Genomic DNA, 23,237 nt, shown 5'->3' on the forward strand with positions numbered 1-23,237 from the left:
CCTCTCTCTCTACCTCATCCTCTCTTCTCCCTCTTTTTTTTTTTTTTTTCTCTTCCCCCACCACCTGCCTCACCAGTGAAGTACACACACACACACACACACACATGGATGCAAAAACACATCCAGCACTCAGGATACAGAAGGTTGTGTTTGTGTTTATTTCCGGCATGCTAGCCCTGAATGCATGGATGGCAGTCTTTCTCCACTACACCGCCCTGTCTCTCTCTCTCTCTCTTGTTCACTTCCTTCTCCCCAGAGGCTTCTTCGCTGCTGGAGCAGTTTAAGGTGTTCTGGAGAAACCCATTGTTTCCCTGTGTGTGTGTGTGTGTGTGTGTGTGTGCACGCTTCTCCAACAAGCAGATGTTAGCCCCCCGAACGTTCCGCACAATCCTTTTCTGCGCCATCTCCTCGCTCGTAACGCTTTCCAACGCACCGACTGACAGATTTACACACACCTCTGTCACACACACACACACACACAAAAAGCAGGTTTAAGTCAAACTAATTTGGTAACACACAAGTCAACGGCATCTCACAGCAAACACCCGTCCATTTGATCTTTAAATCTATTTTGATTGTTGGCTGTATATTTGTTTTTGTATTTGTTTCCCAAAAACCCCCCACCCCTTTCTCCCCAAACCCCCCTCCATCCCTTTCACACACCCACCCTCCTCACCCGACACCCACACCCCACAGAAATCTCGCCAGTAACACCTTAAATTGTTTTGCCGAGCACAATGAGCCAGGAAGGTAGAAGTAACACGAAATAATAGTCGCCACATGCAGCTAATGTATAATTCATGCATCAATCCAGCAGATGTGTTGTATAAAGTAATTAACTAATCAGAACAATCAGGAGAGAGAGAGAGAGAGGGAGAGAGGGAGGATATGAAAGAGGGGGGAGACGGAGAGAGAGAGACAGAGCAATCTCCAGATGCATCTGCTTGATGCGCCAAATGAAATCTGTCTGTCTTGGAGGGGAGCTTGCAGCAGGAAAAACGAGCAGGGCCCTGTGTGTGTTAATCTCTCTCTCCCCCCTCTCTCTCTCTCTCTCCCTCCCTCTCTCTGTGCTGCTCTACCTATCTGATCGTTCCAGTAATTTAGCTAATTCATCAATACATCCCTCGCGCAGGCTTCAACACCACAACCCCAATTTACACCTTTGTTCTAAGGAGAATAAATTGTTCCCAAATTGTAGCAGGACACGGAAATGATTATTCAATTTTATTGGACATGATATTAAAGGAGCAGTTCAGGGTTTTTTTTTTGTTTTTTTTTTGTCAGACAGAGACAAGGACGCTGGCTCTCAGCGTGAACCAGTGAGGAACACAAGAAAGGCCGATTTTAGCCACACCGGCACGAGTCTACGGTCGTCTAAAACGCTCCCTCACCAAACCCCAGAGAGAAAACCAGCGGTTTGCCGTCACAGCCCACAGGAGTTGTTGATGCGCCGCTGCTTCACCTCACTGAGTCCAAACGCGTCATGTTGTCACTTGGGTGTTTGGAAAACTCTGTTCGGCGATGCTCCAGTGGCACAAAGTGTCCACACGAGGCAGCAGTAGACCAGCAGCCCCTGTGTCCATGTGAGCTAAAAATGCACGCTTTTCTCTATGGACTTTGGTGCGGAAGAGGGAGTGGTTTACAGAACTTGAGTTTAGCTGTTTAATGAGGAGTCAAAAGTGTCAAACGTGTTCTTTAGATGTGGTAGACGTATCAAGTGATGCTGGACGTGAAAATGTAAGCAGTCGCTGTCTCCGTCCTCTTAAACGTGACAAGTTTTGACTTTTTTTTGGGATCAAATTCATCAATTTTAATTTTGACATTTATTGAAGGAAACTGACTTATAGAAGAAACACAGTGCAGCCGTTTCCACCATTGCAACTGCTTAAACGTATGTTATATGTTTTCTGTTTTCAGTTAATTTTAGGAGCAGGCTGTTGTGCCAGATTGAGTCAAAGTCTGTTGTGGATGTTGGACGAGATAGAGACGCAGCATAACTTGTCCCAGTTGTTTCTCCCTCTCACACACACACACACACGTGCCTCCACACAAATACAGATTTAAAGGTGTTTGCTGAGCACATGAGAAATTCCCAACACTTAGAGTCCGATTGAATGAGTCCAACATTGTGTGCTTTATCGCTGCATTTAAGAAACCATCACGGCTGCCGGCGTTCCTTTTCTATCTCCGTCTCCTCTCCATCTGAATTGTTTCTCATGCTCTCCCTCCACCCCCTCCTCCCCTTTCTGCCTCCCCTATCTCCCCGCCCCCTGTGTCTCTCCTCTCTCCCTCTCTCTCTCTGTCCACAGTTGTCCTAAGCTGGAGGACCTGCCACCCGAGCAATGGAGCCACTCTACAGTAAAACGCCCTCAAGGAGTTACTCAAAGACATGAATCAGAGCTCTCTGGCAAAGAATGTCCCTTATCACAGGTGCTGAAGCCCAGTCTGCTTATTAAGAAAAAAAAAAAGGCAAACCCCCTCCCCACAACCTTTACTGCCTTGCTTCCACATCACACAACTAAACAAACTCTCCTCCTGCCATCACTTCTGTCCTTTTATCCTTGACTTAGCAACTTATCAAATGCCCTGAGTTTGGTCGAGTGGAGAATTGAGAAAACGGCGTCGGGAATTGGATTGGATTTTATCGCAAATTCTACGTTTCTACGTTGTGTCCGATGTTGGGGGTTATGAAGGCTGTTGTTGACGTAAAAGACAAAGTCGTGTTTCTTTCGCCACCGGTTCTTTCATTTATTGTCGTCATATTTGCTTCTCTGATGGCGGTATTTGGGGTAGTGGTTAGTTAACCTGACAGCAAAGAAGGTGCTGGGTTTGATTCCCGGGGTGTGGGACCATTGCGTGTTCTCTCCCGCGTATGCGTGAACGTTATGCTGCGTTCACACCGGACGCGATGCAAGTTTGTCGCGTGACAAGTTCACATTTGTGCTTTTTTATCGCGAGATTTACGTTCTTTTTTTTTCACACATGCTGTCGCAACAACTAGTAACGTTAGAAAAGCTACAGCACCACACCGGATCTAGCTAGACCGGAAACAAGACGACAGAGTGACGTAGGCTAACGTTACGTTTTGAGCGGATGGCGAGCGTTGTGCGCTTCTCCGTATCCAACCCAGCCCAGATGAATGCAGTGTTACCAACCAGGCCGGCAGACCCCCAAACTGTAGTAAGGAGACCTACGAAGACCGCTAGCTCCTTTAAAACGGATTAGCTAGGAAACTACGGGACTCGACCTCGACGCAGACAGAAGTCGCTTGAGTTTAATTTTTTCAAGTTCGGCGAAACATTGCGACGGTGCGATGGCCAATCGGCGTCGACATTCTCCGGATGACGTCGCAGTTTCACTTGGAGTGATTATTTTATCAGTCGCACAATCGCTAATTTCGCTTTTTCCCGCTTCTAATCAAAGGTGAAAAAACTTAGATGCGACATTTCATTCACGCACAAGGCTATTGTCTATTGTCTGCCGCATGATTTTATTTCACTCATCCTGACTCACACACACACACACACACACACTTACCCAGATTTATATGCGACGCCAGCCAAAAAAAGCAGAAGTGTTGCTGCACGTATGGTCATTGTTGGGTAAACATTGGCCCCAACCCAGAACCATCGGGATTGTTTTTCTTCTCCTTGTAGTTCATTGTCATTATTTCACAGCACGTTCACATGTTAGGTGTTATACTCTGTGTGTGTGTGTGTGTGTGTGTGTGTGTGTGTGTGTTGTCGGCTGGGAGGCCGTATAGAAAAGCAGCAGCTCTGATATTGTATTAACAGGCAGTGGAGTCAGTATATCACACAGGCAGCTCTGGAGTGAATGGAAGGAAACGGCAGTATATCTCTCACAGGGGGCAATAATGTGTGTGCGTCTGTGTGTGTGTGTGTGTGTGTGTGTGTGTGTGTGTGTGTGTGTGTGAAAATGTATATCAACTTTCAGGATGAGTCGTGTGTGTGTGTGTTTAGTTCCAAGCATGTGCGTAGGAGCCTCCAGTATGAAGCCAGATCTCCTCCTAGGCCACCGTATGGTCACCTGGAGACCCTCATTTGCAGCGTATGTGTGTGTGTGTGTGTGGTGTGTGTGTGTCTGTGTTTGTGTGTTTGTGTGTTTAGCCGGGCATGAGCAGTGCGCTGATGATGTAAAGAGTCCCTGGGTGGCGTTCAGGCGGAGCCCAGCCCGGTCTGGTAATCACCCTGTTTACGGTCCATATGTGAAGACGGCTCAGAAGAGAGAGCGATCGCGCGCACGCACGCACACACTCACACACACATTCTGCTCTTCCCACGTACACACTCACACACACACACACGTGCGGCAGTCTCAAATGAGAGCGTAGATTGTTTCAGCTCTCCACTGAGGATGAAAGATGCTCCTGGAAATATCTAACGGAATATGTTTCTGTCTTTATTCACTCTGTTGTAAACCAGACACACATTTAAACGTGTGTGTGTGTGTGTGTGTGTGTGTTGGTTGATTTCTTTATTTATTTACCGTTACACAGAGTCTGTGAGCAGCCTGTTATACATTTGGTGGCGGCTGAAGTCTTTATTGTTAATAATCAGTGCGGTCGATTGATTTCTGTCTATTTTTATCTAACGTTTGTGTTCTCGGAAACTTAATTATTTCACCCTGAAGCGGATTTGACAACATTTTGCTGCTTCTATAGTGTATCTAAAATTTAATTTATACATTATTTACTTTAAATTCAAAATATACTGTAGAGACTGGAGAGTCTCTTAAACCATTTTATATATCATTTTTTAATAATTATTTATAATAATTTTAGGGGTTATATGAAAATATTTTAAAAAACGGTCATAATTAAGTCATAATTACAGAGAGGCTAAATATAAATGACCTTTTTTATTCTTAGAAACTTTATAAATGATGCTACGTCACTCAAACTCTATTTTTTCATCCATTTTTAAAATTGAATCCTTCGTTCATACATTACTTTTTTACTGAAAATACTGTATAACACTGACGGGAAGCACAATTATTCATTTTTCTATTATCTCTGATCATTAAAGTCATATTTTACTTATATATTAGTCCTATTTTATCAGACGGAGGGAGAATCCGCATCAATTATTGACCGTGAGCTGCCCTGAATCTAAAAAAATCAACATCAGCCACAGAGAAGAAACGACCTCTCGTCATAATTAATTCATTTTTGCCCAACTCCAGTATTTCTTTCTGTGCATTTACTCGTCAGAGAAATCGTGTTTGTCTCTTCAGAGCGATGCTGCTGAGCGTCGACATCCGTGTGTGTGTGTGTGTGTGCGTGTCTTGTTCAAACATGGCTGCCAGGACGGTGTTTGACATCTGTTACTCGGCGGGGGTTCCTCGTGGCCCGCTCTGCCCCCGCGCACACAGACGTTTGTTGCTCTTGAACCCCCCGTTGGCTGATGGGGACGTGTCGTCACATGTGAGGTGGCGTCCCCGCGTCCGCCCTGTGTCCACACGTCTTTCTTTTTCCTCTCTGCGTCTCATGAGAAGGTGAAGACGCAGGGCAGGATTTGGGAGAGTTTCCCTGAGAGGAGGAGGAGGAGGAGGAGGAGGAGAGGGAGGGGGAGGGATTGGCATTTCCTTGATATTCTGCAGCGTAATCCCAGTCGGAAAAGAGAGGTTAACAGATGACAGCGTTACAGTGAGTGAGTGAAAGAGAATTAGCCCACCTCTGAACACAGAGGGGAGGAGTGGAAGAGCCACAGAGAGGGTGAGGGAGGGAGGGCGATTTTGTGAAATGCTGCTTTTGTCCGGCGCCTTGTCAAACACTGAGTTTGATTCTTTTGTCGCGGGGGAGTCCCGTGTGCCTTGTGTGTTTTTGGCCTTACAAATTGCACAAAGGCGCTCGCAGCGAGAACGCATGCGAGCGAGGCTCATTGAGATTCTGCGGGAGGAGCCGCAGGCGCGAACACGTACGGTGGAGACGCGGAGAGATTTACGATCATCGGATATCGGGATTTGAGTTCACAGATGACGGCGCCGAGCGTCGCTACTTGGGCGTCCTCTAGGACGCACGGGAACCAACGATTCTTTTTAAGAATCGAGTCATCTGTCTGAGTCCTTTTGTCCGTTGAAAAATGCCGATCAGTGTTTACCAAACCAAAGAAAGCAAAGAAAACAGGAAATATTCACATTTAAGAAGCTGAAAAACCAGAAAGCTTGTGTTGATTGTTAAAAAAAAAAACTATAAAAACTCTAAAACCGATTCATCGATGATCAAAATAGTCATCGATTAATCGAATAGTTCTTGCAGCCCTAGTGTCATCCCTCAGCAGAAAAAGAGGGCGTTTACGGCGCGATAATAGCAGAGAAAGTTGCTCCACCCACTTTATGACCTTTGTTGTCTATGTTGTGAATACATTTTGACGCTTCACGCTGTGATGTATCGCGACACGATTGTCTCGCAATACGTTGAGTATCAAGGAATTGTCGTATCGTGAGGTAATCTGTGGTTCCCGCCCCCTAATCTGGAGGCAGCGTGAGATCATGGGAATCGTCTCGAAACTAAAATGCTGTTCAATCGCGTTGGAAAGCAGCGACTGAGGATAAAAAAAACAGCAAAATGTGGCCCGACCTGTGTCTCTCTCTGTGTTTGTTGTGACTGCAGATAAATCAGCTGATAAGTAGTGAAACTGCCGCAGATTAGACGTCGTTTTTTGTTTTTTTTTCCTCAAATGCAGTGTGAGGACACGTCGAGTTCGTGTCCACGCGTCCTCAAACCACCTCCAGCTGTGGTTTTCTGTGATCTGTTGTCTTCTCGTTTCCTGCGCTTGCGGGAACCGGCAAGTGTTGAACACAACAACGGAAACGCGCGTTATCCTTCCTCGCGCGTGACGTCGTTAAATGCTGATTTAAAGCGCGTTGGGTACCTTCTGTCTCGCGCGCGTCCACCGCCGGACATCGTTTCCATGCAGAGACACGGTGGTGACGCATCTTCACAAACTCGCCGCAGTCAGCCAGGATCATTCTGTCTTTTCTTAGGTTGCTACCAGGCTTAGCAACCCCCTTTGCCCATCCACACAGAAACTATGGCAACAAACGAGATCTTGCTTCCCCCCCCACACACACACACACACACACACACCCTACCCCACCCCACTCTCCTCTCTCTCCCATTGCCACCACCACCAGCAGCACCACCTCGCTCTCACTGGGCGGCCTCTGATGCACCAGCTGCTGCGTTGCGTAGCAGCAGATAGTCATCAAAATGCCATCTTCGCAGGCCTTTCACCACCTCTGCTGCCACAGGCACAACCTGGCTGCCAGGGCGTGTGTGTGTGTGTGTGTGTCTGTGTGTCTGTGTGTGTGTGTGTGTAGGAGGTTGCCCCTCTTGAGGTGGACGTGCGCCATAATTGAGCTGTGTTTCCATGTTGGCGAGAGAAGAGGAAGTGTTTTTTTTTTTTTCCTTCTTCTCCCTGATTCAAGACATCAGGCTTTTATCTGTAGGGGTTGTACTTTCATGTGTGTTTGCATTTGCTGCACTTAAAAGCTGGCAGCTGGGTGCCTGCAGTACCTGTCTGCTGCACCGTGATGCTCACACACACACACACACACACTCCTGCTCTCTCTGTCTCTCTCTCTGTGTCTTCCTGTCTCCCATGATGGGGTGTAGAATAGATGTTGGGGACCGATAGTCGCCCAGTGCCACTTCCTGGTCTTGCTGATAAGCGCTCTGTGCTGCAGATGGCTATCACTTAAAGGGTCCACACGCACGCACGCACACACATGCTCATACACTCACACACACACACACACACACAGCTGTTCTTCTCAGGACTCAAAACATAAATCCCTAACCTAATTCAAATCTGAGTCCCTAAACTTAACCAGGTTCTGCGTCATTAGGCCCAGATTTCGGTCTCCGCGAGGACGACTGGTCCCGACAAGGACGCGTTTTTCTTTCTTTTTTTTTTTTGTTTAGTCTTAAAGAGGCAACAAATACGACCACACACACACACACACACACACACACACACACACACTCGTGGAGCCCATGCTACCTGTTGACGAGCCCGAGCGCGGCCGTCCTGCTGGCACTGCAGTGGCAGCGGCAGAGACTCTGCTTATTTGCTTGATTTCACTTAGTGCGGATGCATGTGTGTGTGACAGTGCACCGGGGGGTGGGGGGGGGAGGCGGGGGAGAGAATAGGGGTGTGTGTGTGTGTTGTTTCGTTCACACATACACTCTGGGCCCCCTGTGAGAGGTAGAGTGATGTATTGAGGGAGAGGGCTGATTAATGAGGAGCGTTTATTAGAACATCTGTGTCAAAGATGGCGGGGAAAAGAGGGAGCGAGGGAGATACGGAGAGGGAGAGAGAGAGGGAGGGAGGGAGGCACACCGTCTTCTGCAGGCCTCTTGTTTGTTGCCTGGAGCTGCTTTAGCCCAGATATACTGTAAATAAAACATGGCAGGCAGGAGGAGAGGAGTTCATTATCCCCTCGTATTCAAGGAGAATTCTTTGCACTCTTTCAAAATATATGGTTTTCAGACGGATGTTTGGCTCCCGAGAACCTGGTTGAACAGGAATTTGTGGTTTGCTGCTTTTTTCACGAATCAGCATCACCCAAATATTCACCTTCCCACCTTCCCGGCAGTAAAGCACATCCAGCGGAGTCGACTGTGGGTCTTAAAACTCACATTAATCTCGAATAAAACAAGCGCACTTTAAGTATAAATGTTGGTGACCCCATTAACATTTGATTCCTCATAACTTCCTCACCCTCTCACCTGGAGTTCCCGTCACTGATTCTGTGAAAGACTGTCGTCTGCAGGGCTATCACAGACTCCACAGCAGAGTTGGCACACATTCACACCCAGCTGCAGTCGCCAGCGCGACTCCCGCATCACTTTCCTGTATGACTGCGCTAAAAAAAAAAAAGGCGTGACAGAAAGCAGCCAAACTCGACCTGGTGGGAGCATGTTCAGGGCGTGGGGGGGGACGGGTGTCTGCAGGGATTAGTCGCCGCGTGACCGGCGTCTTCCTCCGCCGCGTGCTTTTGTTTTGCCGTGAAGTGAGGACTCGCCTTGAAAAGCTCCGGCTCTCTCAGATCCTCCCATTTGTTTGTTGTATTCAGGTTAAACGTGTTCGACTTAGGAGTCGCGTTATGTGCGTGCGGCTCCTTGGATCGAGGAGGTCAGGAGTTCAGCGCTCGGTCTCTCCTGGGAGCGCGTGCGATCAGATCTTGCTTCACTTCACCTTTTGTTTTTTAAAAATTGAACAGCGTCAGAGTCATTGGGATGGTTATGTACGGCAAACCCGTAAACCCAGCCCTGCAAGGTCAGGGCCGCTCGACCTGGAGTCCTCTCACGAGGAGCCAGGTACCAGCCAGGTAAGATCAAGGCAGAGAGCGTTCATTTACACGTTCACTGTGAAATAGAAGCAGAGAAAACAACAGCGTTGATGAAGAGGTAGACAATGGATGGATGTTTGCGCTGGTGTCGCTCCTTAGAGGAAGAAGGTTGGGGGAAAAGTGACCAGACTGAATTTGTGATGGAATCAGTCAGGACTGAAGAGCAAAATCCCCGCTTACGCTGCTGTAACATTAAATATCCGGAGCGTTCGATCAGACTTGTACTTCGTGCGACCTGCACATGATTGGATGCCTGTGGTTGGATGAAAGTCTCACGTTCAAACAGGTTCTCACGCCCAGAATACACCGGTTGAGGAACGGTTGCGTCGATTATTTTCATAATCGTTTAATCTGTCGATTACTTTCTTCTTTGGTCCATAAATTGTCAGAAAACCTGTCAAACCTGGAAAAGCTGATGTTCTCAAATGTCTTGTTTTAAATGATCCTTTCTTTGTTATCCAGAGCAAAGAAATGAAGAAAATAAACAATCAGAGATCTTGTTTTAATCTTAATTTAGTAATCCGTTCATCGATGAACTGTTTCAGCTCTAATTGTGCTTCACGTAATGGCATCACGTCGTATTTTACACTTCTGTGATACAATTGAACTTTTCAAAACGTACAAAACTTCTTCTCACATGCGGTAAAAGAAGAAAAGGAAGAATCTTTGTTTGTTGTGTTTTACGACATGTGCGGTTTAGATTTCGTGCGAGAGAGAACGCGACTCCTAAATTGGCGGCGTTGCGCGCAGCGCGCTTTGCTCCTGGAGCCGCAGAGAAACCGGGATCGTCGCTGTGCTCCCACGACCCGCGCTGCTCTGCCAGAAGGTTTCCCCTGCCGCCCCGCGTGTGCATAATATTACAGAGAAATGATAAAGATGGCATACCTGTAATTTGAAAACAGATGGTATGGTTCTTTTGAATATTTATAACAATCAAAAACAATTTCTCCTGCACCAACCTCACAATTCGCCCGGAGGCCGCCAAGGTGTTAAAACATTCATTTTAATGAAACTGGAAGAAGGAGAAGAAAAAAAAAAAAAGAAGGAAAATTAAACCCCCCGTGTTTTTCTCAGGCAAAGGAGGTAAATACGGAGAGGGCAAAAAGTCGACTGTAAAGGGAAAATATGGGCGCGCGGAGGACGACATGCCCGGCGCGGCCTCTCAATCTGCTCCTCGTCGTCCTCGTCGTCTTTAACAGATTGTGTAAATAAAGACCTGAGAAATAAAAAAAACAAAAAAAACAGCTTTATCTGTTTACATCGCCCCGACTCCCCAGATGCTGATATTCAATAAGCCAGGTTTTTTTTCCCTTCTCTCCCGTTTGAAGGTAAACATCTCCATGTCAGCAGAGGTAGAGAAATCAGTTGACCTTATTATCTGATTATCTACCCACTCTGAAATTAAGACCATCACACAAACTCAGCGGCATTTGATAAAAGACGGAAAAGGAAAGAAGAAAATAAAGCTTTGTTTGATTTAATTCACCCTTAGACGACGACTTATCGGGAATTTCTGCATGTCTTTTTTTTTTTTTTACGTGCTAAACCATATCTCCCCCTCCCCACCCCCCCTATCTTTTATTTGTTTTGACAAGCTACACTGTTACCGCATGTTTCACAAGCTTTAATATTATGTCTGCATTTTTTTTTCCCCCCCACAATGGGAATCTAAAGTCCTCTCTCTCTCTCTCTCTTTCTCTCTCTCTGTCTGTGTCTCTCTCTCTCTCTCTCTCAATCAATCTCTCTCTTTCAGAGTATGATTTCCTCCATTGTGAACAGCACTTACTATGCAAATGTGTCGGCGGCGAAGTGTCAGGAATTTGGGCGCTGGTATAAACATTTCAAGAAGACAAAAGATATGATGGGTAAGCAAAATGGAGGGGCGCAAAGTATGGCGCTCACTCACACTTTTGTCTCTTCTCTCACACACACACACACACACACACACACCATTACAATATGTTCCCTAACCAGCCGATGCTTTGTCTTGCTGCTGCTGCACGAAGCAGAAATACATTTTTATCTTGTTATCTAATAATTCAAGATTGCTCCGCTGAGCACAGTGTTATCTTTGATTTATCCATTATTGCTTTAACTAACGCTAGAATCGAAACCGAGGCCTCTCTCTCTCTCTCTCACACTCACACACACACATTTATTTCTTTATTTATTTTTGTGTTTGTGTCGAACAAAAACTTAAAAAAAAAAAGAAGAACTTCAACTGGCCAAGATTCAATTAAATGTTTCTTATCAACCCTTATACAAAATAAAAAATAAATAGCCTTTGACCTGCGGGGAAATGAGGTTATATAACGGCGGCGTTGCCCCAGCTGCAGATAGAACGCTGACAGATAATATCTTTTGATGAAGCAGAACCCGCGACTATGTCACAGCGCTCATAATGCAGTTTAATCTGCAGATATTAGCTCCAACAATCGGCTGAAAAAATCTCCCTTTTCTTTACTTTTTTCCCCTCTGCCGCCTGCAGTGATGACACGCGAGATATTATATCAAAAATGTTTTCACAACGTCGATGCAAATAGCGTGTTATGATCGTATCTGATGGCTTTTTCTTTTTCCTTAATCTGTTAAAGTGGCAGCGCACAGGCTGACAACTTTATTTACTTCTGACCTGCTGCTCCTATGTTTTTCAGACACTTCTTCTGTTTGTTTGTTTTTTTATGTACACGATATATATATATATATATATATAAATATATATATATATATATAAAAACAGTTGTGTGTGCATTCTTTAAAAAAATAGGGACATTTGCAGCTGCAGGTGTTTCAAGTTTTATGTTTTTGCCGGAGTGTGTGTCTGCGTTTGTGTGAAGTAATGTAAAAAGAAAAATCCTTAACGCTGTGTTGTTTTCTCTTTTCCCTCTTCTGACTCGACACTGCCTGCTGTGTGTGTGTGTGTGTGTGCGTGCGTGTGTGTGTGCATGTGTGTGTTTGTGTGTGCGTGTCCTTCCATCCACCTGCACAGGCATGCGCCAGCCCTCCCAGCTGGAGGGCTACCTGGGTACGTGTGTCCTCCGTGAGAGCCCGCGTGCCAATGCACTAGGTATGTATGTCTATACATAACATGGACACACACACACACACGCACACACAGACACACACACGCACACACATGCACACAGTTTCCATGACTTCAGAGGACATTGCATTGACTTAAATTCATTTCCTGGAGACTTACTCTAAACTTAACCATAATTGCTACTGACCCTAATTAGAGGTTAGGGTTAGGACCCTAATCCTAATCCTAACCTCAGCCTAACCTTCAAACATGTCTGCACCTTAAAATGTAGTCATTTACATTATAAGGACTTGCTTAAGGAAGACAAGTCCCCATAATGTGAGTATGTAAACAGATTTAGGTCCCCACAACATTAGTAATACCTGTACACACACACACAGATTAACACAGCTATCCTTGACTTCAGCACAGCCTAACTCAAGTGTAATCCCTCACTTTAGGGCCATAATCTTAGTCCTAAACTTAACAAGTTTCTCAGAAATGAGCTTCTGCCTCATTGGGACCAGGTTTTGGTCTCCATGAGGACTAGGTCAGTGTTTTTTCCATAAAAAAAGGTCCTAAAGAGGCAGCAGATTCAAGAAGACGTTTAAAAACACGAGTCACTGCATATCTAATCTTATTTAAAACACCTAAACCCTGAATTATACTGCTTTATGTCACTGTAAGATGTTTATTTTTACCCTTAAATGTCTAATGCCGTGGTTCTCAAGATGTGGTACACGTACCACCAATGCTGCTGTAAACACACAAATGCTCCCTCAGTCAGGGCTAATAGTTTTCAAATAAAGTAAACATTGTTACATTTACGCGTGTTTGTTTACAAAGTTAAAACAGAGGCTGGAGAATAACAACAACAACAACAACAATAATAATAACCAGCTGTAGCTTTAAGGGTGCCAGTCAACTCATGGTAGGCACCGGGTCAACTGCATTCATATGAAACCCTTGCATCACATGTCATTCACTGCGAAACTGTTCATTTGAGGAAATCGGGCACTGATAAGAATAAAAAACCACAGAAGCAACGATAGCTTCTGGAGATGTGTTTATACACCCTCACTCTGAGTCATGTGTCGCGTTAGAACAAACCTCAGATAACAAAACCCTGGCACGAGAGCCTCTGGAGTCTGCTGTGCCCACACGGTCAAATAAAGTGCAAATCAGCGAGGCGGTGTGTCCACGCCGTCCCTTTTTTAACGATTTGGCCTCGAGGTCACATGTGGCTTTTCTTTTACTTCACTGTTATGTGTTGACAGGTTGTAACTCATAGCGTGTTCCATTTAGTGAGGTGGAAATCCGACTTAAGGATGCGTTCCAGTTAAAACATTCAACTGGGAATTGGGCAATTTGTACTTCCCACTACAAGAAGTTGTAAGTTTACAGAAGAGTGGCAGCCATATGTGTCGGGGATGTGAGATTGTTACTACTTTCTTTGAAAGTTGGACATCCGACTTCAGGAACTGTTCCAGTAGAAAGACCAAGTAGGAACTGGGAAATTCCGACTTCTGAGAAGCAAATAAGATAGAAGTGCAATTAACAGAAAAAAGTAGTACCATTGACGGAAGTGGCAGCCATCTTGGTGAGGTTTGTGAGGTTGCTCTGACTTTCTCATTTGGAAATCTGACCAAAGGGGGCGTTCCAGTTGAAACTTTTGACTAGAAACTCGGAATTTCTGACTTCCCACTACAAACAAATATAACAAAGGTGCAGTTAAGAGTAAAAGTAGCAGAGTATTTTTACAATTGACACGAGTGGCAGTCATCTTATAATTCTGTTAGCAAGGTTGTTACAAAGTCATGAGTTGGACATCCGGCTTGATGATGTGTTCCAGTTGAAAGCCCGACTACAAACTGGGAAATTCCGACTTCTGAGTACAAGCGAATAAGTGTCATAAATAGTAAAAGTAGCAAAGTGTTTTTATTGTTGATGCAAGTGGCAGCCATCTTTGCGAGGTTTGTGAGGTTGCTCTGACTTTTTGTGTTGGAAATCCGACCTGAAGGGTGTTCCAGTTGAATTTCCAACTAGGTACTGGGAAATTCCGACTTCTGAGTACAAACAAATATGACAGAAGTGCAATTAACAGAAAAAAGTAGTACTATTGACGAAAGTGGCAGCCATCTTGGTGAGGTTTGTGAGGTTGCTGCAACTTTCTCTGTTGGAAATCTGACCTAAGGGGGCTTTCTAGTTTAAACATCCAACTAGGAACTTGGAAATTCTGTTTTCCGACCCCAACTGGAACGCACCATAAGGTCGAGAGTAGGAAAAAAGTGTTTTCAGTGTTGATGCAAGTGGTAGCTGTGTTGGTGAGGTTTGTGAGGTTGCTCCGGCTTTCTGAATTGAAAATCCGACCTGAGCATGCATTCCAGTTGAAATCCCGACTAGCAACTGGGAAATTCCGACTTCTGAGTACAAACAAATACGACAGAAGTGCAATTAAAAGTAAAAGTAGCAAAGTGGCAGCCATCTCGGCGAGGGTTCGTGAGGTTGCACGGACTTCCTGAGCTGGAAAGCTTCCAGTTGAAACCTTCCGACTAGGAATTTGGACATTTCCGACTTCCGTCTCCAGCTGGAACGCAGCATGAAGTCGAGAGGGAGCGAGAATTACGTGGTCACAGGTACCAGCAGCAGCCTCTTGTGTCTGAACAGCCTGTCAGCGAAAGTAGCTCTGTGTCTCTTGACGTAACAACACAGGAGAGAGTTAGGTCACTTTGAATGTCTCATTTTCCCTCTCTCCACATTGTTACACACACACACACACACACACACTCCCTCCCTCAGCCCACATCCCATTCCCATTGTGTGTTTAATCCGGGGCTCTTTTGTGGCAGGATTCCACACGAGGACTCCCCGCTTCTGTGGCAGCCTTTTTCTCCCAGGGCCTGCCATGCTCTTCTGTCACCCCTTCTCTTTTCAATTTGCATGGAAATGCCTCCATGTGTGTGTTTGTGTGTCATGAGCATGCCCCCCAGCACTCCACATACACACACACACATACACGTATGCAAAAAAAAACCAAAAAACACACAACACATTCACATATGAGTGAATAGGCACGCCATACCATCAGAGACAGGGAATGCCAGGGATTATGGAAAGAGATGTGATTATTACCAAGATTTTTTGTTTTGTTTTGTTTTGTTTCTTTCCCACCACCCCCAGAACCCCCCACACACACACACACACACACACACACACCGCATCATTTGTTTTCCACAAACACTCAATAGAAGCGCATTGGCCGCGTGTTTTTCTGTCACTTTGACAAACAGGCAGCAGCTCAAACACACGATTATTGAGGGTATTTTTTTTGGACAACATCCATGCACTTAATCTTTCATCTGCTACAAAATTCAGCTTATTGAAGAACACCCCCACACACACACTATAACAGCCATTCACGCTTTTCGCAATCTCGCATGACGCTTTAATGTTGCCATCGCGCTCGGCATATGTGGATTTCCTTAAAGTAGGAAAAAGAAACGTGGACTCGGCCGCTCCCTCCACTTCGCTGTGGGTAGCACTTTGAATGCTAAATCATTGTTTTCGCCCTCTTTTAAGCACATAATTTAAACCTGTGATCAAATATTCCCCAGCAGCCATTACGGACTTAACGATTCCCACAACAAGAGACGCTGCAAAGATCTCTTTTAATGCCATTAAATGGCAGAGATGGTGGTGGATTCTTCTTCTGCTCACTGCTCCTCTACATTTATATTTACACCACCAGCCCCTAAAAACATCATGTTGTTGGCTCGTGTTCCTTATTTTAGACTTTCAGTATATAAAGAGAGAGTGAGATTTATCTGCAGAGCCTCTGCCGCTCACACACACACACACACACACACTTTTTTTCACATGATAAAACCAGACGGTCTGAACTTAATTTCGAAGGCATGGCTTGTGGAAGACACAGGTCAAACACAATGAAGCCCTTTTATCTGCGTCTGCCATCTTTTTCTCTTTTTTTTTTTAAACTGATCAGCTGGAATGTTTTCGCCGACCCACTCAGATTCACTCAAATTTGATCTGATACGGAGAAGATCTGTTTCTTTGCTTGTGATTAGAGACGATAGCGTTTTTAACCGATGGTCATGATTCTGAGATTAGCGTTTTTATGGCTCTCCCGCAAGCCACTTTTTCTCCCGTACCGCTGGTGGTACACATACCACAGATTGAGAACCATGGCATAAGGGGGTGAAATCTTATATTAAACTAAAGTATTAAGTAAGGTTAGATATGGAGTGAAACATGTAGAAGTCATGTTTTTCAATGTGTTTTTTTTTTGTCTGACCTCGTCAGGACCAGTAGTCCTCTTGGAGACCAAAACCTGGTCCTAATGAGGCAGAGGAGTTTAGGACAAAGGTTAGGGGATGACACTTTATTTAGGTTGCAAGTCAACAAGAGATGTGTGAAGTACCACCAGAGGAAGCTCGCGCACCACTGGTGGTACACGTACCACAGTTTGAGAACCAAGGCCTGAGACAAGATGAGTTCTTTTTGCCCCCGTCAAAGGTTTCAAAGAGGAAGACTGAATCACCAGCGTTATCGCCGCAGTTTTCAATGAAACTTGAATAATTCTGGTTTTGTTTCAGCGGAGATCGACAGCCTCGCTGACCTCTCCCCGCCCAGCTCCAACCACACCCACAACCACAACCACAACCACCTGGGCTTCTCCCAGCAGCAGCAGCCCATCCCCGGCAGCACGGCGGAGCAGACGCCGTCCTCGCAAGTGCCGCCGCTGCCCCACGCGCCGCCGTCGCACGGCGGGCAGACGGGCGGCCGGCAGCCGCAGCTGCCCGGCCTGCACCACCCGGGCCTGGTGTCCACGCCCATCAGCCCGCAGCTGGTCAACCAGCAGCTGGTGATGGCGCAGATCCTCAACCAGCAGTACGCGGTGAACCGGCTGCTGGCGCAGCAGTCGCTGTCGCAGCAGTACCTCAACCACCCGCCCGTCAGCCGCAGCTCGCACAACAAGCCCATGGAGCCGCAGGTGGCGTCCAACACGGAGGTGTCGTCCGAGATCTACCAGTGGGTGAGGGACGAGCTGAAGCGAGCGGGCATCTCTCAGGCCGTGTTCGCCCGCGTGGCTTTCAACAGAACCCAGGTGAGCAGAGAACACGCACACATTTGTGTCACTAGTAATTATTATCATCATATGTTTGTGTAATCCCATTTTTTAATCCTCCTCCATGTGCTTTTGATAAAGAAGCTCAGATTTGGCTGCAGCGAATACTGTCCGATTTTAATCAGATTAGGTTCAATGTCGCAGGTCGGTGGCTTTGGGGCTGCAGCGATTTATGGATTATTAATCTGTAACTACTCAGTTTGTTTTACTTTTCGATTAAAACAAGTTCACTGGGGTTTTTTTGGGCAGCCGTGGTCAAGTGGAAAGGGAACTTGACTTGTAACCAGAGGGTCGCCGGTTCAAATCCCCACCCGGCCAAAAAGGGCTGGGGTACCCCTGAGCAAGGTACCCAATGCTCCCCACTCAGTGTGGCAGCCCACTGCTCCTAATTCTAGGATGGGTCAAAATGCAGAGGAATACTTACCCTAAGGGGATTAATAAAAACTAACTTGAACTTTCAGCTTCTTAAATGTGGACATTTGCTCCGTTTAACACGTTTTTATTGGTTTTATCGATCAATCGCAGTGCGGCTGACGGATTCATTGATCATAAATAAAGTAAAATTAGCTCCAAACCCCGACCAAATTATCAGTGTGGGAATTATTTTGCATCATCTGAGGTTTGAGTTGAAGATTCAATTTATTTATTTTTCTTAAATGTTAATTTAATTTAAAAAAATTTCCCCCCAAGTCTGACGCAAAAAAAAAAAAATTCACAAAGTAATAAAAGGGTTTTTTTTGTGTGTGTGTTGTGTATAAACACTACCTTTTTGGAAAATATCATAAAAAGTAAAAAGGGAGCAGGGAGCGACTGCAACGAGAACATTTAAAAGATTTATTAGTTTAGTTGACAGGGACAGTGTGCAGCTTTGTGGCTGCATCAAAGTTGGCGATAAGTTAATTTTCATCTCTCGTCCCCCCCCGCGGGCAAGAATCAAGAGAATAATATCTCTGTTTGGGAAAAGTCAACAGTTGAATAAAAAATAAGAAAAAAAGAACAAAACATGATTTGCAACAAACACAAAAACATCACCAGAGACGACGACGACAACCAGAAAACACAGAAAAGACGTCCCGTCCTCACAGCGAATGACACATCAACACAAGTGTCTGCGTCCGCTTATGTTTCCGCACGTGGTCTGATATCTTATTCATAATTCTCCAAACACTCCAGTGATCCTGCACTTCTACTGTACTTGAAGACAGTTGGCAGGCTGCCACGTGGAGAGGAGAGAGACCCAGGCTGGGTCACGGTGTGTGCGTTCCCTCTGCCAAAACATCACACACACACACACACACACACACACACACACACAGCAAAGAGAGCGATAATGGCTGAAGATGTACGGCGCGTATTAGAGGGGGTTGAAAGGAGGTGACAGCAAACCTCATTAAGACTCCATTCATTCTGACGCCAGCGCGTATGAAAAAGATGGAAAAGCAAGAAACTGATAGGGATCAATGAGTGTATACAGTGTGTGTGTGTGTGTGTGTGTGTGTGTTTGCTGCCTCTTTAGGACCGTTTTTTTCTGGCATAAACACCGACCCTGTCAGGACTAGTAGTCCTCATGGAGACCGAAACCTGGTCCTGTTGAGGCAGAAGCTAATTTTCTTAGCGACTGGTTAAGTTTAGGGCCAAGATTTGGATTGTGGTTCAGGTTAAGGAGAGTGGTTTGGCTTCGGTTTGGTTGTTGGAATGAATGGAAGTCAAGGCGGAGTCTGTGTGTGTGTGTGTGTTTTTTGAATGGCAGGAGGTTTTAAAGATTCAGTGTGTGTCAAAATGTCATTTTTAGATGAATGAATTGTCTTTGCCTTATTTTAAGTATGTTTCTCGAATGGAAAATGAGAATAGTGATGTAAAGAATTGACCGTTCCCTCTGATATCGCAATTCCTGTCAAAATAATCGCTAATTCGATATTTATTCAAAAACAGCCCGAGGAAATTAGGACATTTTGTGAAAGTGAAGATATTCTGTCACACCACCAACGGCCTGAAGATTTGGTTTTAGGGTTAAGGGTTAAAAGTTAAGGGTAGCCTGGCTAACGCTAACCAATCGGACCAATGATCTGGATGAAAATCCAATCCAACTGTATTTCTAAAGCACTTTAAAAAAAAAGTGTTGTACATAAAGAAACTAAAAGAGCCAAAAACAGACAATAGTACATTAAAATACTGTTAAGTGGAAGCAACAGTTGAATCCAAAGACAGCTGCTGCTCTTCGGCGAAAAGTATAAATATCAGAAAAAAAATAATTGAATGATTGCAGGAATGTGCTGAACGAGTGGAACATTCAATTTAATTGTATGTATTTTTAAAATTGGCTGTAAAAAAAAAAAAAAAAGTTGGAGGAAATAACGCCAAAAATGGCAGAAACAGTAACTTCCCAATCTTTTCCAAAAAGTCTATAAAGAGCATTAAAAAAAATACTAGTATCAGGAATGTGTTAAACGAGCCGAGCGTGAATTGTTGACCAGTGTCGTCCTAATGAATAACAAAATCTGCTGACTTGGCATTCCCAGTGTCCAGATTTATAGGAATTATTTAATCTAGGAACTTTTGATCGGTCGACTTTCACACGTACAGCTCATTTAGTGAAACTGATATCTTATGTTTTTCATTCTCACGTCGCCGCAGATGTAGATGAGCCTGGTTTACACCGGACTGCATGACGTCTGGAAAAAGGTGTTCCGACATGTGACCAACAGATCAGGGGTCAAAGGTCATAATGCCTCCGTTAGCAATCGGACCAATCTTCTCCAGGAGCGCTGGCCTTCTTCGGTGGCCGCCGCGTTGCTCTACGGCGCGCTAACCCCGCCCCCAGTTTGTGATTGGTTCCCAAAGAGATTCTGAAGCGCCGTCCTTGGCCACACGCGTCTGCCGGGATAAATCAAAATCGCTGGCAGATTCAGGGTTAGGGTTAATGTCTTTGTTGAGGAACATGAATGTGAATTAGTCGTCGTGTTGTGTTGACGGGGGGGTGCTGGTGCTGGTGCTGGTGCTGGTCCTGGTGCTGGTGCTAGTGTTGTCAGGTGCAGTGCACGAGGTGGAGAGGAAACTGATTGACCCACAGATAGACAACACAGTGTGGCGTTGATGGCAAAGACAGATAAGCACACACTCGCAGCTGAAGAATGCAGACACACACACACACACACACACACACACATAAAGAAGAGCCACTAATCTGTTCCCTGAATACTAAGCTCTGCACTTGACGTACAGTATATCAAGTGCACAGTCTCCCCTCATCGTAAAAACGTCTGTCTGCGAATCTGTCCACACTCGTCTGAACGCCACAAACCCGCCCAGCGAAGCGTGACACACGCGCTCGCATACGTTTTTAATAGCCACTCCAGTGACATCAAGCACATATTTGCAGCATTACTCATTTTCTGCCCCCCCCCACACACACACACACACAGAGCTCCTCGCATAAAAGAGACAAATAAAAAAAAAAAACCTCCACGTTTGCTCCATCACCTTGTTTGATTACCAAATCACACCTATTGATAGCGAGAGAAGCAGCGTGATGGTTAGCACAGTGTGTGGCCAAGAGCTGATGAAAAGGCCCAATCACGCGTCTCCGATAATGGAGTCACCGCCGCCTCATAATGACGGAATTGAGGCGCTATTGAAAAGTAAACAGAGGACGCGCTGATTGCTCGCCCATACAAGATCGCAGGCAAGTGAGGGGAAAGCGGCGCCGAGGGCTCTTTATGCCGAGTGACGCGCGTGCGCACGCGTACGTACGCACGGCATCCGAGAAAACGTCCAAGATCGGAGAGAAACTGCTGCGGCCAGAAGAAGAAAATCTGTCGAGTCGAGGTATCGGTAAAGATCGAGGGATCACGTATCGCACACACACTCACACACACGAGAAACGAATATTACATAAATGCTTCACTGAGGACAGACGCCGACGTCATGTGACAGGAATGTGAGTGAGGAATGCACACGCCTGCCACGCCGCAGTGATCATGTGACCTCCGTGGACTTTATTGTTAGATAACGTGATGAGTCATCGTAAGAAGTCGTATCAGTATCAGACATGAAAGAGTGGTTCTTTAAATTGGAACTTGTGTTTTTTTTGGGAATGTCGGGAACCTCCGACGTTTGTTGATGAAATGCTGAGTCAGCGATGACCAACATTTCTTTCTTCGTCTCCTGTTCCTGACAAACGTCTCTTTGGGTTCCTAACTACAAATTAGAGTTAAAATGCCGAGTCATGATGTTCAGTAATTCCTCTGGATCGTTTGCTGGGAATGCTGAGTCATTATTATGATTTTAATCGTGGTCTTTTGCCTGGTCATTTTTCCAACAGTTCATATCCAGATTTAAATGTTTTAAAATAGCATACATAGCAAATAGGAACGTCTAAAATTTGGAAAAAGAAGTAGAATATTTTAGAAAGTATAAAGAGCAGGAATAAAACTGAATGGCGGAAACAGGAAAACCATAGCTGGGAATCGCTGACTCCGCATTTCCAATCAAATACTTTTTATTTTAAAAGCATTGGTCGCAGAAACAAGCTGTGAAAAGTAGGAGGAGACAGCGACCGGATAACGGCAGAAATAGGCAAACAAAAACATTTCATTTTGGTGATGAAAATGATGATCTGACAGCCAGACTGAATGGTAGCATGACCGACTGTCCTAAACTGTCTGCTGACTCGGCGTTCCCGCTTGGTCGCTGAAAGCCCTCCGACTCCACCTTCTTCTTCTTCCCCAGCAAAAAAAAGAGGAGTAAATATGGAGTCCCTGAAAGGCTTTATTAGTTGAGAGTGTAAGTGGGTGTAAGACAGTCACATCTCCAGTGTCATTAGCGTCTTCATTTACTCTTATGGCTCTTTTACTGTCTTATTTAAGAATCCTCTTAATGTGCTGATTCTTGCTCGCTCCTCTGATGCCCGTCATCCCGGGAGCTGTGGACCTTTTTTTTTTTTCTGCACCCGGCCGTCTCCATCTCACCAACTCTCCTCCCTCCCTCCTCCCTCGTCCGTTGCTGCAGGGGCTGCTGTCCGAGATCCTGCGCAAAGAGGAGGACCCTAAGACGGCGTCCCAGTCGCTGCTGGTCAACCTGCGCGCCATGCAGAACTTCCTGCAGCTGCCCGAGGCCGAGCGAGACCGCATCTATCAGGAGGAGAGGGAGCGCAGCCTGACAGCCGCCTCCGCCATGGGCTCCGCTCCGCTCATCAGCACTCCGCCCAGCCGCCCTGTCCAGGTTAGACACGTTTGACTTCTCTCTCCACGGTTATTCATTTATAACACGCAGGGTTTTTGAGTTTCCGAGAGGAAGGACTTGTGCAACGACAGGAAGTACAGCAGGATGTCTTCACAGAGGGGAACAGCGATTTCTGAGCTCTAAAGTCCCAAAACAATCGTTCTTCTTGTGTCTTCCTCTGTCCTTGTCGTGTTTCTGTGGCAGCGTCACAGCGCCACATACAGGCCTGGCATTTATATTTAGACTACAATCTTGATACAAAGATGTCGCGTTTACGGAGCAAAGAAGGGAAATACCGGATCGTGGAAGTTTTTTTCCCAGCGTAGGCGCTCGTTTCGACGAGTCAGTCGTGGGACGATAGGAAACATTTCTTGCCACAATGACTCCGATACCACTTTTTCATGTTTGATACCATAACGTTATCACAAACTCGAGTGTCTCACGATCCCGATATCGGTCATTTTAGTCCTGATT

The 23,237-nt window shown here is 45.6% G+C and overlaps 1 protein-coding gene across 1 annotated transcript in view; it reads left to right on the forward strand.

Annotated features, from left to right (window-relative positions):
* LOC122774666 (DNA-binding protein SATB1) overlaps positions 1–23,237 on the forward strand; it is a 64,853-nt gene that overhangs the window by 32,500 nt on the left and 9,116 nt on the right. The window contains 7 exon segments of the mRNA XM_044034135.1: positions 2,310–2,360; positions 2,362–2,405; positions 2,408–2,430; positions 11,129–11,240; positions 12,365–12,442; positions 17,011–17,522; positions 22,551–22,763. Coding sequence (XP_043890070.1) covers positions 2,310–2,360; positions 2,362–2,405; positions 2,408–2,430; positions 11,129–11,240; positions 12,365–12,442; positions 17,011–17,522; positions 22,551–22,763 — 1,033 coding nt within the window.

This window comes from Solea senegalensis, linkage group LG9, assembly GCF_019176455.1.
Source record: "Solea senegalensis isolate Sse05_10M linkage group LG9, IFAPA_SoseM_1, whole genome shotgun sequence".
NCBI classification, from domain to species: Eukaryota; Metazoa; Chordata; class Actinopteri; order Pleuronectiformes; family Soleidae; genus Solea; species Solea senegalensis.